The 13,959-nt window shown below is 47.3% G+C and overlaps 1 protein-coding gene across 1 annotated transcript; it reads right to left on the bottom strand.

Moving 5' to 3' along the window:
• Window positions 1–415: 415 nt before the first annotated feature.
• LOC552578 lies at window positions 416–13,933 on the bottom strand. Its single transcript, XM_006558502.3, has 10 exons — window positions 13,165–13,933; window positions 9,536–11,127; window positions 9,011–9,200; window positions 5,147–5,319; window positions 4,990–5,052; window positions 4,782–4,909; window positions 4,354–4,719; window positions 3,325–3,668; window positions 2,950–3,216; window positions 416–2,824 (listed from the first exon to the last, which is right to left on the bottom strand). Exons 2-10 carry the CDS (start codon window positions 11,114–11,116, stop codon window positions 2,382–2,384), a joined length of 3,555 nt encoding a protein of 1,184 aa, XP_006558565.1. The 5' UTR covers window positions 11,117–11,127; window positions 13,165–13,933; the 3' UTR covers window positions 416–2,381.
• Between the last annotated feature and the right edge of the window lie 26 nt (window positions 13,934–13,959).

Here is a 13,959-nt window from a genome sequence, read left to right as displayed (position 1 = left end):
TACAATGGGTTATGTGCCTCTCGCACACGTGTGTGTTGCAAAAGTTCAACGATCGTGTGCACGTTGCGAAATAATCTTATAATCTGATGTTAGCCAACATAGGAGTTCTCTCCGAGGAAATTGCTGACAATAGAGGCCTGCCACAGATCCGACATTCCTCGGATCGAACTGGGTGTGTTTCAACGACGTATCGATTAAAATCGTTGACCCGGGGGACAATTAGCAGACATATCGCGCACGTATCCTTTTTCCTCGACTCAATCGGAGGAACTTTGAGGTGAAAGGATAATTTTTTTTCCCTCGACATTGGTCACCACGAATCCTTTCCATTTCATCGCTCTTAAATAAAAGGGAATGTGGTTTTTATGCATCGAGGGTGACATACGCGTGGTTTTCTTTACAAAACGAAGCTTTATTTTTTTTTTTTTCTTTTCTTTTCTTCTCCTTTTTTTTTTCCAATCATTGTTAGTTACATCGTTCGACAATGTATCGTTCGACTTGCTACATTATCCGCTCTTAAGGTACACTTTATCGAGTAAACAACGTTAAACTATTCCTTTAAGCTGGCCTTCTTCTTCTTCTTCTTCTTCTTTTTTCTCCCTCTTCTCTCTTTCAATTACAAAATATCTGCATACATCTGTGTTATCTTAACGAACGGCAATATTCTCGATCGATATTCTCCCTTTTGTAATATATTAATTCGGTAAAAATCAATATCTCTCTTTTTTTGTTTTATTATATCGTCGTTCTTGGTCCACCGGGATTGTATCATCGAAATCGAATCTGGTCTTACAAAAAAAAAGAAGCTCGACGAAGCTAACATCACGGGTTTGTTTGCTTATCAGTATATATATTGCGTGATAAATACTTTCCTTAAAAAAAAAAAAAAAAAATAGAAAAAAAATCGTAAAATTTCGAACAGACAGATTCGTGAGGAGACGTTCGTTCGATAAATCGTGGACGTGCAAACGCATTTTTTCCTCATTTTCCACGTACGGATTTTGCGAAAAAAAGGAACGATTCGTTCGGAATGGCAGTGATCGAGAATAATACGATAAAAAATAACGTGCTCACACTTGGAACTTGGGATCGACACGGTAAATATATTCCCGACAATTAACGTCTAAGTGCGAAATCGAATATCTAACCAGATATTGGCAAGAATAAAGCACACGTTTGTACATGGACGTTTCTAACGAATTGCCAAAGCAAAGGTCTCTTCTTTTTTAATTGGATAGTGCATCAAATTGGATATTCTTTCTTTTTTTTTTTCTTCTCAGAGACCTTTCCTTCGACTCATCGCTTACGAGACTATTAAATTTAACTCTTTCTCTCTCTCTCTCTCGCTCGCTTTCTTTCTTTTTACCAACACACAATTTTTTAGCGGTTACGAACAACACGGGCGACATCGTTTAATTAATAAAAATACATCGTTACGCAGGATCTCTCGCACGATTAACTTTTTCACGTATAAACTACTCTTTTTCTAACCCCTTTTTCAGACTTGTATTAATATTAATATTAGTAGTAGTAATAATTATAATAATAATAATAATAATTATACGTAAATCGCGAGAAAAGCACGATTCAACGCGTGCATTCTCTTACATCCGATCGTTACGCTCTAATAATAATCAAGGTTTACGTTTTAAGCTATACCGTACCACGAATCACATCGCTTACGTGTCTATTTCTTTATCTTTAAATACGATAAATTTTTGCACTCTTCGCTGCCATCTTTTTTACTCTTCTTTCCATGGACAATTTCCTTTGAATAGACAGATCTATTTCGATTAAGAATACCTCCATGGCCTATAAATACAAAAGAAAGTCTACGTGTAATGCACAATTTTCAACCATCCTGTCTCTCTCTTTCTTACGATAAATTTTTGCACTCTTCGCCGCCATTTTTTTTACTCTTCTTTCCATGGACAATATCCCTAGTTTCGTACGTTTATTTCGGATAGACAGATCGATTAAGAACACCTGCATGGTCTATAAATACAAAAGAAAGTCTACGTGTAATGCACAATTTTCAACCATCCCCTCTCTCTCTCTTTTTTACGATAAATTTTTGCACTCTTCGCCGCCATCTTTCCTATTCTTCTTTCCGTGGACAATATCCCTAGTTCTGTTTCGTACGCTTATTTCGGATCTATTTCGATTAAGAACACCTGCATGGCCTATAAATACAAAAGAAAGTCTACGTGTAATGCACAATTTTCAACCATCCTCTCTCTCTCTCCCTTACAAATCAAAGTATAATAAATTGTACGATGAATCCGAGGTCTCCCTTACCACGAGGTCTCTTTTATTCCCCACCCCAAACGTTTAATTTAATTAAACCACTCCATTTCTCCGTCCTTCTCACGAGCGATAAATCACACGTTGACCGGTCTAACGTTATCGTCGGATTGCTGTTGCTCGCCACTTTGCCAACCCGAGTCCAACGTGGTCGAGTCGCTCAGGCAGCACTGTGGCGTCTCCTCTTCCTGCTGCCCGCCTCTGTAATCCCTGTAATCCCTCCCCCTCTCCGCCTCCTCCTCCCTGAAGTATCCCGAAGCGGCTGGCCCTTCCTGAAGCTGCTCGTCGTCCTTGGACGACGCGTAATAAGAGTAACGGCCCTGCTGGATCACCTCGTACTGCGCGTCGGGCGCGAGATACGGGCCTCTCGCGCTTCTTGGCTCGTCGCTGTTCGCGTAATTGTCCGACGGTATGTCACCGCCGTCCGACGGCAACGGGAGCGGCATTCGCGACCTCTTGGACAACTGCCGTTTCCCTAGCCGAGCCGCCAAGTAATCCACCCCCTCGGAATGCTCCGTACCTGGGGAATTATTCGATTCAAGACTCAATCATTGATTAAATTACGCCCTTTACCTTCCTTCTCCATTGCCAAATCGTAGAAGCTCTGACTCGAAGTTTAATTATCGATTAAATTAAGCTGTTTACCTTCCTTCTCCACCGCCAAATCGTAGAAGCTGCTTTCGGGCCCGCAACACGAGGACACGTCGCCGAAATACAGTTCGCTCTCCGACTGTTTCGGGCCGGCGTTCGCCTCCTGTTGGAAAGCCCCGTTCTCCACGCCCTTCAAAGGCTTCCTCGCCCGTCTACCCTTCATCGTGCCTTCGTTCCCTCCTTCCGGATCGGTGCTGTTCGATATCTCTTCGGCGTTTTCGTAATTGTCCGACGGTCGTTTCGCTGCCCTCGATCTGTGATCTAAAAAAGAAAGAAAGAAGAAGTAAGAAAGACACGCGTTTGGTTTCTCGACTAGTTGTTTTTACTACTCCTTTTCTTTATTACGCCTCTCTCCATTCTCTCCCTCACCCTCATTGTTCTCGAAGTTCTCTATTCGTTTCGCGATTCTGGGCCTTTGTTCGGCTACTTGGGGCCGTCTAGCGGGGCTGTTGGGGTCGCTGTAAGGTGGCGGCGGCCCCCACAGCGGAACCGGGGTCTCGAGAACGCTGTAAGAAGCCGTGCTCGGGGTGTACGGGCCGTTCTGCGTGTTCAAAACGGAGTAGGGGCCGCTCGATTGGGAATTAAGAACGCTGTAAGGGCCGTTCGTGCTCTCCACGTTGGCCTCCGTCTGCCTTGCCTGAGTGTGAAAGCCATAATTCGAGTCTGGGCTCGGCGCTGGACCCCTGGACCTCGACCAAGGCAGCCGCCATCTCCTACAACGAAATTAATTCAATGAGACGTTCGCTTCGTTTTTAGACAATCGATGTCGTTCACGTTAAATGAGAATCCAAACGAAAAATTGTTTCTTTCAAGGATTTAAAAATTAGAAAAGAAAGAAATCGCATCTTCGATCTTAATTTGCATAAATATGTGTATACACTTCTTCCCGATGGAATAGAATTTTTTTCTTTATATATCGGAACAAAAGGTAACGTTCATCCATCATAATTTATTCCCAAGAAACGAAGAAAATCCGTCGTTCAAATGTCAGAAGCTGGATGGAATTCCGGCTTAATTAATGCCATACATTAGCGGATTACCGGAATACAATGTGTCCTGGGAACATACAGAAGCGAGGGATCGTTGCCTTGTTTACGAGTTTATCGCACTCCCCCCACCCTCCTCTTCCGATATTCGTGACATTCGCGAATCAATTCTATCGAATACGTATCGTTACGCTCGGATGCGAATGCACATTTGAACCGCATCGATAATTTCTCAATGAGCCCTAATCGGCCGCGTGTTCCGTTCTATCGAATTCGTAACGATCCCACAACCCGTTACTCGAATCTTTCATCGAGCCTGCGTGCGAACATCCGATCCGATAATGATCTCGTGAGATCGTTTTTCTTTTTTATTCCTTCGCAAAGTTCGTTCGAAAAACGAGACGGGACGAACCTGGACGGCGCCAAGTCGGGATTCGGGGTGTAAAGATTTCCCGGCGTCTGGGCCCACCAAGGGCTCGCTCCTCCGCAATCGTTGCAGCAGCCGCACGACCCGGCCGCCGGCCCGACGCCGCCTCCTTGCCCGTACAACGATCTGCATCTCAATTCCAACTGCTCCCAATACATCTTCTTCTTCTCGTGACTCAACAGTTGGTAGACGAGCATGCAGGAAAATATGCAGGCGAGGATACCGGCCACCGAGACGCCGAACAGGGCCCTGAGGCAGGCGTGCAGGGCGCCGTGCACCGCCTCGCAGTGGGGCGTACCCTCGAACAGCACTCCTGGATCTCCTTCCGGCGCCCCGTAACACGTGCACGACCTGCATCCAATCGAATCTCGATTCAGTATCGATTCAGTAGGAGAAGAATTTATTTGACTTACCTCGCTTTCACCGTGTAAACGCATTTTCGAAGACCTTGGAGCCGGGACATGTGTATCACCGTCGTCGTGACGGTGACGAGCACGCACACCAACGCGCACACCACCCCTACGGAACCGCACACTTTCATCTGCAACGATGGAAAAATCAGAGAAGAAGGAGAAAGGGAGGAGATATGAAAAGAGTATATCGAGTTATTGGCACGCTTACCAAAAGTCCGTATCTGTGCTTCCGTCTTGCGAGTAACATGGTGAACAGACCCATTAGGATTAACTGGAAATCAACGTTGCGCGTCATTATGAATTTCGTTTAATAGAAATAGAAAAAGAGATCGTGTGGAATATTTGGATATATTTTGGCCTCTTACCATTATGCCGGGAATGTAGGATGGTACAGTCTCAAAGAGGGCCAGGCTGGCCGTGTGGGCTGAAAGGACCGCGTGCACCGCCAAAAAGAGGCTGCCAACCGCAGCGCTCAGCCCGCCACAAAGGCAACAAAGGACAACGTACTTCTTGCAGCAACCACCTTCCCCCGTGTGGCCTGTGGTAAAATTAAAATCGGTCACCGATACCGCGGAAGCGATAGGCTTTATACGCAGGGCGAGGAAGGAAAGAGATTAAAAGAAGAGGAGAAAGAAAAAATAGAAAGGGGAGAGAAAGGAGAAGGATACGTTCGTTACGCCTCGTATATCCTGAACGAGAGATACGGTTATAAATATTTTCATCTTTGAGGAATGCAGAGGAAGCGTGACGTAACATCTCCGATCTTTTTCCGCGGCGATCGCTGTTTCTTGAAACGGAGGAGGGGAGGTCTTTGAAGAAATAGCTGGAAGGATATTTTCACGGTGGCCGAACGGTGGAATCTTTTGTACGACTATCGACCCTTTTCAGAAAAAGAAGAAAAAAGAAAAGAAAAGGTCCTGCGGAGACTTATTCCCATCGTGCTCGCCTCCTTCTTTCACGGGATAATGATTGTCCTTGCGTGAGAACCGAACAAACGGGAGCTTTGATCCGACCACAATAGGAAACGTGCCACGGGCGAAATTCTTCGAAAGTCTCGTTAGTCAGTCAGGATTTACCTCCGCTTATAGATCGCCTCTTATCTTTATCTCGTCCCCTTAATTAGATTCCTCTGGGAAAAGTATCGTTCAGTTGATCAAATCGGTCGCGTCGATGCTTTTTTAACTTGTCGAATTAAAAACGAGCCGTCGAATCGTCAACGTTTGATATAATAATTCGAAGGAACGAACAGTGAAAAAGTATTGTGGCGAAGTAGGGATGCGTGGAAAATTGTATTCAAACCGATCCTAACGTTGAGCGCGAATTTTTCCTTTTTTTTTTCATCGCACGTAGCCAACGAGTATTTCATTCTCGATCATTCGGGCTCAACTTTTGTTGTCAAAGCTTCCAATTGAACCGAGTACGCTGTATTGGAAATTCCTTTAATGAATGTTGAGCGATGGAAGCGTCGTTGCTTCAAAGACAATAGCAGATTTTCTCTCTCTGGACAGAAAGAGAGAATCGACAGAGCTGAACTTTTTAATCAGGTTTCCTATTAATAAAGAATGCCACTGTGTCTCTCTATAGGGTTAGAATACAAATGGGGAGGGATCATCTTTCGTAATTAAAAATTCTAATTATTTTTCTGCCTACGAGCAAAATCTATGAAAAATTACGTAAACCGGCTTCGAATTGAAAAGAGAGAACGATTGTTATTCCCAAGAATGCTATTCGAGAACGAACGTTCGAGAGAGAAAAGAGAAAATGGTTAACGAAAGTGTTTTGACAAATCCAAATTTCCAAGAAATAGAATTCTTCGAAAAAGGGATTTTCTTTGAAATTCTCCTCCTTCCTCCTCGTATACTTTGTCGTAGGAAAGGCAAAATCTGACCTGTCCAGATTCCCATTCACTCGTGAAAATCGTTTTCCTCCCTGTCGCGATCCTTGCCTCGAAATCATTTTACCAAATTTCTTAGGGTACCTGCCGCTTTTTGTAAAGTACCTAAGCTGCACCTTCCTCTATCTATATAAGGAATCTTTACTCGCAGTTACGATTTGGTAAAGCGATTTGCTTTCGAGGCAAGCGAAGCGAAACTGGAATTTAAATGCTGGCACAATGGATTTCAAGGGTAAAAGGCAACGACAGGTTTTTCGATTTTCCTTGAAAAACTCTCTTTGCAACAATGGATATATAAAACGCTTATAATTTCTTATTCTCCGTTTCATTCGAATTTATTTTAACCGAAAATTTTTTAACCCCTGCGCGATGTTTAAAATTTTATATACGCGTTTCATTCTAGAAACCTGATATCGATATCTATTTATACGATAACCTTTTGTGATATCCATGCGACCTTCTACGACAGCCAACTGCAACATAAATCTTTAAGAGGTAAAAATAGAACACAGTGGATATACTGGAAACTGCATTTTCCTAACTCGAAATTTACCACGAAAACTATTTTTCTTCTTCCAATTATTCCAACGTATTCGTATGTAAAATTAGAAAAAAAAAAAGAAAAGAAGACTCGTCGATTCTCGATCTTGACACAAAAAAATAAACATTCTCACCCCCCTCGCGTACAAAAGGCACAAGAGTGTATATAATCGAATGGATTAATTATATAATTGTCTCGTATCGAAAATCGACTTAATGGAATAATTAATTGGAGATTATATGCGGGTATGCGGAATCAGCATGGTGGAGGGTTGGAGGGCCGATTGATAAATTAACAAGAAGGGTTAATCGGCATACCGCAGGGGTGAGGGTAATGCGATCTCGGTAAGTGCGCGTGGTTTGCCGGATGTGGTAAGTGGGAATGCGAGTGTGCCGCCATTGTGAACGGGTAACCCTGGTTATCCATCTCCATTTCCATTCCGAGTCGGCAACGGACTATCTGCAGCACTGGATATCCATCCATCTTTCCCTTCGTTACTTAACTTGCGAGATAAACTTCCAACACCCAACAGTTTCGTCTCGATCACTCTTTTAACCTCTCTTTTATCACACGGACACGTGTCACCGATATATATATATATATATACTTCTCGAGGGAGGAGAGGGTTCAAGGAATTGGACGAACTTTGCACTCGATCGATTCTCCTCCACTTTTGAGCGATATAAATCGAGGTTAAAATTAACGCGCACTAATTTTTCCTTTAAGAAAGATTTGTAATATTAAATTATATTTGCGCGCGTCACATGTCACATGTCACACGTCGCAAGGGGTTGTCCTCCCAAGGTCGATTCTTCGTCATTTTCTTCCCCGTTAATCGGATCGATCGGTGGACAATCACCAATGTCGATTATTTTTATATCCCAACGTATTGGAAATTTTGCTCGATCGCGTTGCAACGATCCATGTATCCGTCTTCATTCACGTCGTCGACGATGTTTTTTATCTTATCGAAACGAACGCGAGAGGAGAATGCACAAGAATCGGAGAGCCACTCCACGAGATCTCCCGCACACGCCGAGGTGTCCCACAGGTGGTGGTGGTGGTGGTGTCGAGGCGAGGCTTGGGGCTCGTTTCGAAAGGACGTCCGAAATGGCATTCCTCTCGCGGCCATTCGCTCGAGCCAGCCCAGGATCAATGGGGGCAGCGAGTAGGTAAAAGTATCCCCGTATCCTCCCGTTCGATTCGCAGCATTCTTCGACACGATGCTTCTGCCCTCGGTTGCTGCGGGCATCGACTGGTCGATATACCGTGACGATTCCAGCGACTCGACGCGGTCGAGGGTTGAAATTCCACGGGGGCTGTGCGTTTCCCCTGTTTACCGAGCAGAATCGGCCCACGACGATGCGTTCACTCGGTTGGCACGTCGATAACGCGTGTCCACTATTGATAAAAGGGGCAACGGCACAGCTGTGTCGTCACCGGCGATACTGCAGGCATTCTCTGATCCTCGCCCCGAACCAAGGGTGGAGCCAGCCTCCACCTCCACTAATCTCTAATCTCCAGGAAACAACCGTCCAACTGTTCGTTTCGAAAGGAAATCAAAGAGGAAACGGAACACCGAGGCGAATGTTTCGAATACCGTCGACCGACTACGCTCGCCCGTTGTTATTGTTGCCATTCAAATTGGCGCGTACGTGTACGTGTTATTGATTCGATATAAATACAATAAATGCTCGAGTCGAACGTTTCGGATCGATTATTCGATAACTATTATTCTATTTTAAAGACTTTACGAAAGAGAGATCGATCAGAATTGGTGGAAAATCAACTCACATTGATCGACGGACGTCGTCTCGTATCGTCTGGTCGGCCTAGGAGGTGGCCGCGGAGGTAGCGCGGGCGGTTGATGCGTTCTTGACGTTACCTCGACGCCTCCGTCGCTTTCGCCCTCCTGCCCTCTCTTGTTTCCTCCTCCACCTTGCACCACGTGACATTGGCACTTACTTTTCGAGGGAGCCGACACCTGGATGAAATCAAAATCGTCGCTTTGTAAAAGAAAAAAAAGGAAAAGAAGAGAAGAGGAAGAACGAGAGAGAGAGGGAGAGGGAGATACGTAATTTCGTCTCGTCTGTCTGTAAATAATTAACTGCATCGTTGCCACGAATTGCGTAATAACAACGTTGTTATATAGAAGTCATCGTGTGCGAATAATTAGTTGTCGTGGCGTCGGTGGGCAAACTCGCGAGTGATTAATGGACGGTTGTCGGGCGCAGGCACGATTAGATCTCGGCTACGAAATTGTGCGTTTCGCGTGACACGAGCGGGCGAAAAATCGGGAAATTTCGATAGAAAAGATACCTGTATCGAGTCGACCCCGATGATGGACGCGTTTTTGGTATCGTTATTCTGCGGATGCTGATGGCCGCCGTGGGTGTGCACGTGGCCGTGATGATGGCCGTGATGCTCGAGGCTCGACGGAGCTCTGTCCCTTTGCCGGGCATCCGGGTGGCTAGGGTGCAACGAATGCACTTGTTGTAAATGATGATGATGATCGTGGACGTGATCTAAACGACTATGCGTTCTCGTATTGGCGTTTGACGAGGAAGACTCACAGGATATCCCAGAACTAACGTGATGGTGATTCACGGTGACGGAATGCCCGGTCAAACTTCCCGACGAACTGCCATGATGATGGCTAGCGAGCGGGGTGGTGGACAGGCTGCTGTTGGCGTTCACCACGTGCCTGTGAACCGCCGGCGACCCACCGTGATTCAACATGCTCGAGTTGGAGGAGGCCCCGCTCATCGCGCTCGAGGTGGTGCCGTGGTGATCGCTGGAGAAGCCCGGGTTGGAGGGATAGTGAGCTCCGCCGCCGGCCAGACGGTGATGGTTGGTCGGCGAATTTCTGTGCACGCTCATCGCGGCGGAGCTCGGCAAAGGATTCGGATGGTGATGGCCGCTCGGGTTTCCCGCCGCATTTTGCCCCGCGGAACCGGGCAGGGGGGGGCCGGCCACGTTGCCGTGCACGTGGCTGGCGAGATTTCCGTGATGATGGCCGGGCATAGGTTGGGGCCCGTGCGAATGGTGCACGGCCCCCGTTGGCCCGTGATGGTGGCCCACGCTCGCGGTTTTCGCGCCCCCGTGATGATGATGGGTGTGCTGCCGCTGAAATCCTCCCATCAATCCGTCCCCCACGTCCAAATTCGCCGCCCCGCGAAAATTGTCCGCGTGCTTGTGGACGTGCGCGTGCGCGTCGCCGTGGAAATGGCCGTGGACGGGCGCGCGCTCGGCCTCGTGATGATGCTGATAAGGGTTCAGAACCTGCTGAATGCTCTTCAGCTTGCTCTCCTTGCCGCCCGCGGTCGCGGCTTTCTGCGACAATTGGCCGCCGTGCTCCTCGAGCTGCTTGTCCAGATCTTTGGCGGACGCGTCGAGCAGAGCTGTGCCCGACTCCAACAAGGGGCTGGGGCTGGAAGTTAGGCTGTGCTGGTTATCCTGCAAGTTGCCGGATTCCTGAACTCTTCGCGCCGCCTCGAACGCCAAGTTTCGGGAAAGATCCAAGTTCCTTCCCGGGCTGCACGAAATGTTGTGACCGTGTCTCGACAGAATCGCGCCCTGGCCCTCCATCGTCCTCGCACTCCCCGTCTGGTGCTCCAACATGTCCACCCCCCTGCTATTCTCCAAATTCATCTGTTGCCCTTCCTGATGGTGATGGGACAACGGGCTCTCCAGCCTTCTTATCGGCTCGAAGGCGCTCTGAAGCGCCTCCAAACCCCTGGGCAGTTCCTGGTTGTTGGAAATTCTTGTGCTTCCCACGCCCCGCTCCCCTCTGTCCCTCTGCGCTCTCATGGAATCCATGCTGCTCATCGCCGAGCATTGGCAAGAGTGTTGCGGATTTTCCGCAACGTCCAGATCCGTGGTTAATTGCGGTTGGGACATCGTAATGGGACCTGAAAATATCCACACCAATCCCGTTAATCGATCGCATAGATCGTGTTAATTGTTCGTTCCAAAATGATCCGACGCGTTTTCATTTCGTTCATCCATCATGGACGATTCGTTTGGATAAACGAATTTGCGATTTCGATATCTCGAATCGAGGAGAGAGAGAGAGATTCGTTTCCATGCTGCCGCCTCGTTGAACTTGACAAATCGTTTCGGATTACGAAACGGTGCTCGAACACGGCCGATTTATTTCCCCTTGAAACGAATGAAAGAATGAAACGAAATATCTTTTTCCCCTGCCGATGTATGGCCCGCAGATATCGCGAATCAATCGGCCGAAAGGCGAGGAGAAAAAAGGTAAATAACCGACGATTCCTCCGATGATAAAAGAAGAAATAATACGAGGCAGGCGATCGGTTAACGAATCTTCTCCCAATTACGACTGGGTTGGAGTAATAGGATGATAACTGCGGATATCGCATCCGTTCCGGACGCGGAAATGCGGAAAACTTTCTCAGCCTATTAGCGCCTTCCGTCGTTAAAACTTCTCGGATAGCTTTCAACCAACTTATATAAATATTCCCGGCGAATATTAGAGACGATTCTTCCCGAGTTGCGAAGAGTGGCTTTCATAGGCCCGCCATTATTGTACTTATTCGAAAGAATATACCACCCCCCTCCTCCCATAATTCCTCATCCATATTAGCTTGTTAAGAGATACCTCGTTGTTACGAATTTCTGACTAACGATCATTCAGTCTTTCAGAAAAATCGAAACGTTTCTCCTCGGGTTTAAGATCCATATAATAATAATCTCGATTCGTATCCATATTCATTCGTTGCGATCGAGGGAGAGAAACAGGAGGGGGAAGGGAAAGTTATTGTTTCGTCACGTTGCGAGAAAGAAAGGAGGAAAGAGAATATTATCGATCCTCTTATATTATCCATTAACGGTAGCGGTCCTTTGCTAAGTCCGATCTATTCGTTTTCTTAAAAGGCAAATCTGCTTAGCCTAATGGCCCTCCTCTCCTTTCTATATTCCGTCCGCAAAATCGGTGCGCCTTCCTGCATTTGGTATCGGCACATCTAGTTACAGACCGAGGTGGTACGTAACGCAAGTAAGAACGGCGAGTCTCTCTCTCTCTCTCCCCGGCAACTTACATTCCTCGTATCTCGTTATACGAGCGCAAAGGCTTCGAAGGCCATGGTCAAGTTCGATGCCGATGGCGTTGCTCGGTTAAGTTTTTCTGCCGTTCCTCTGCGATCTCCGCGATCGAACGATCTCTGTGGTGGCACGTGGATTTAATTTCGCTCGAGCAGAAAACCCGACGAAATCCCTCCCCCTACTTCTTCCACCTTGCCTCCCTCCCTCTCCCTTCCCCTCTCCGCAGAGTTGCCCTCTGTGTTCCAGACGATTCTCACCGAACTGCTTGACTCGTAAAAAGAATTTTTCACGGTGTTTATACGTGATCGTAAATCTGATGTAACTAACGAGGCAACGGTCCACAATTGATAGGCATTCACAATCGAAATGGCAGAAAATTACCCTTCCGTTTATGCCCGTTTCAAGTAGGTATAATCTTAATACGAAGGGGGATATCCGTCCCCGAATCCCGGCAACCGTCCCGTTTATCCCGTCAATCTTGCATAGTCTTTCTCGAACTGTTAATTCCTAAGCGTTCGGGCATAACCTCCGTCTACCTTGCTCCTTTTTGCCGTCTGATACCGGTTTCACCGTCACGAATAAATGGGAACGGTTGTGTCAACAGCTTCGGCTTCGTCACGAAATTCTGCGATACAACAACATCGCACGGTTAAAATTTACTGTCCGCCCGGATATCGAGAGATTTCTCAACTCGTTGGCAATATTCGTATTTCTCTCTCGAGAATACCTATTACGCGCGCAAAAAATAAGAAAAGAAAGAAAGAAGAAAAAGAAAAGAGAGAGAGAGAAAGAGAGAGAGGAAAGAAAGAGCTCGAGCACGTTGGAAAGTACTCCCCATCGCGTATATCGAAGAGAAAAAGATAGTTTGTGCGGTTCACCTGCGCGATCGAATATTCAAGTGCTCCCCGTCTGGCGGATCCTCTCAATCACTGTCTCCCGGTGACGCTCCTTCCGCATGCCCGACGATCGGGCCACGGATCTGAACACGAGGCAAATGTCTATTTTCGACGCGAACTCTCTTCTCCTTGCTCTTCCCACTGGAATACCGTGGCGCGTAAGTAGGCGTGAGCATTTTCGAAACGTTGAACGACACGCGTGGCGCCAAAAAAGACGAGCGTACACGTACACCCGGCGCGCTTTGCCGCGGAACACTCTATCCCATGCATGCTGCCTCTCTGCTCAGCGTCCACCGCGAATTCTCGTTAATTCGATTCCGAGAGTCGACTCGCATCGCGTCGCGTCTCGTACAACATGAAGGAAAGAAAGAAGGAATAAAGGAATAAAGAAAGGAAGGAAGGAAGGAAGGAACGGCACTTGCACTGTACGATACGGCACGGCACGGCACGGCACGGCAAGGCACAGCACGACACGGCACGGCACACACGACACGGTCCCACGGGGACGGGTGAAAACGACGAGCACTCTGGAAGAAAGGAAGCGACCTGGGATAGGAACGGAGCGCAATATCGTGAGAGACTGTTCGTGTCTTCCACCTTCACTGGCAGCCGTTCTGCCTTGGAATGTGCCTTTGCCCCCTCGAGCCCCTCTCCGCTCCCATACCGGGCCCGAACACCGGAGCGAGGGGCCCTCAGGGCCCCGACTCTTACGCCGCAACCCCCGCTCTGTCCCGCCGTACGAGGCTCGACGGTCGATTTCGTTCTGGGACCGCGAGT

Source organism: Apis mellifera, linkage group LG13 (assembly GCF_003254395.2).
Source record: "Apis mellifera strain DH4 linkage group LG13, Amel_HAv3.1, whole genome shotgun sequence".
NCBI classification, from domain to species: Eukaryota; Metazoa; Arthropoda; class Insecta; order Hymenoptera; family Apidae; genus Apis; species Apis mellifera.
Note: the sequence above shows the minus strand (reverse complement) of the source record. Positions and strands in the feature narration are given on the sequence as shown.

Bases quoted from the DNA above. Each gene is read 5' to 3' on its own strand.
- LOC552578 (XM_006558502.3), bottom strand. From the start codon at position 11,116: ATGTCCCAACCGCAATTAACCACGGATCTGGACGTTGCGGAAAATCCG. The intron at 3,217-3,324 runs GTGAGGGAGAGA...TTTCTTTTTTAG, and splicing joins GAACTTCGAGAACAATGAGG to ATCACAGATCGAGGGCAGCG. The intron at 2,825-2,949 runs GTAAACAGCTTA...ATAATTCCCCAG, and splicing joins TTTGGCGGTGGAGAAGGAAG to GTACGGAGCATTCCGAGGGG.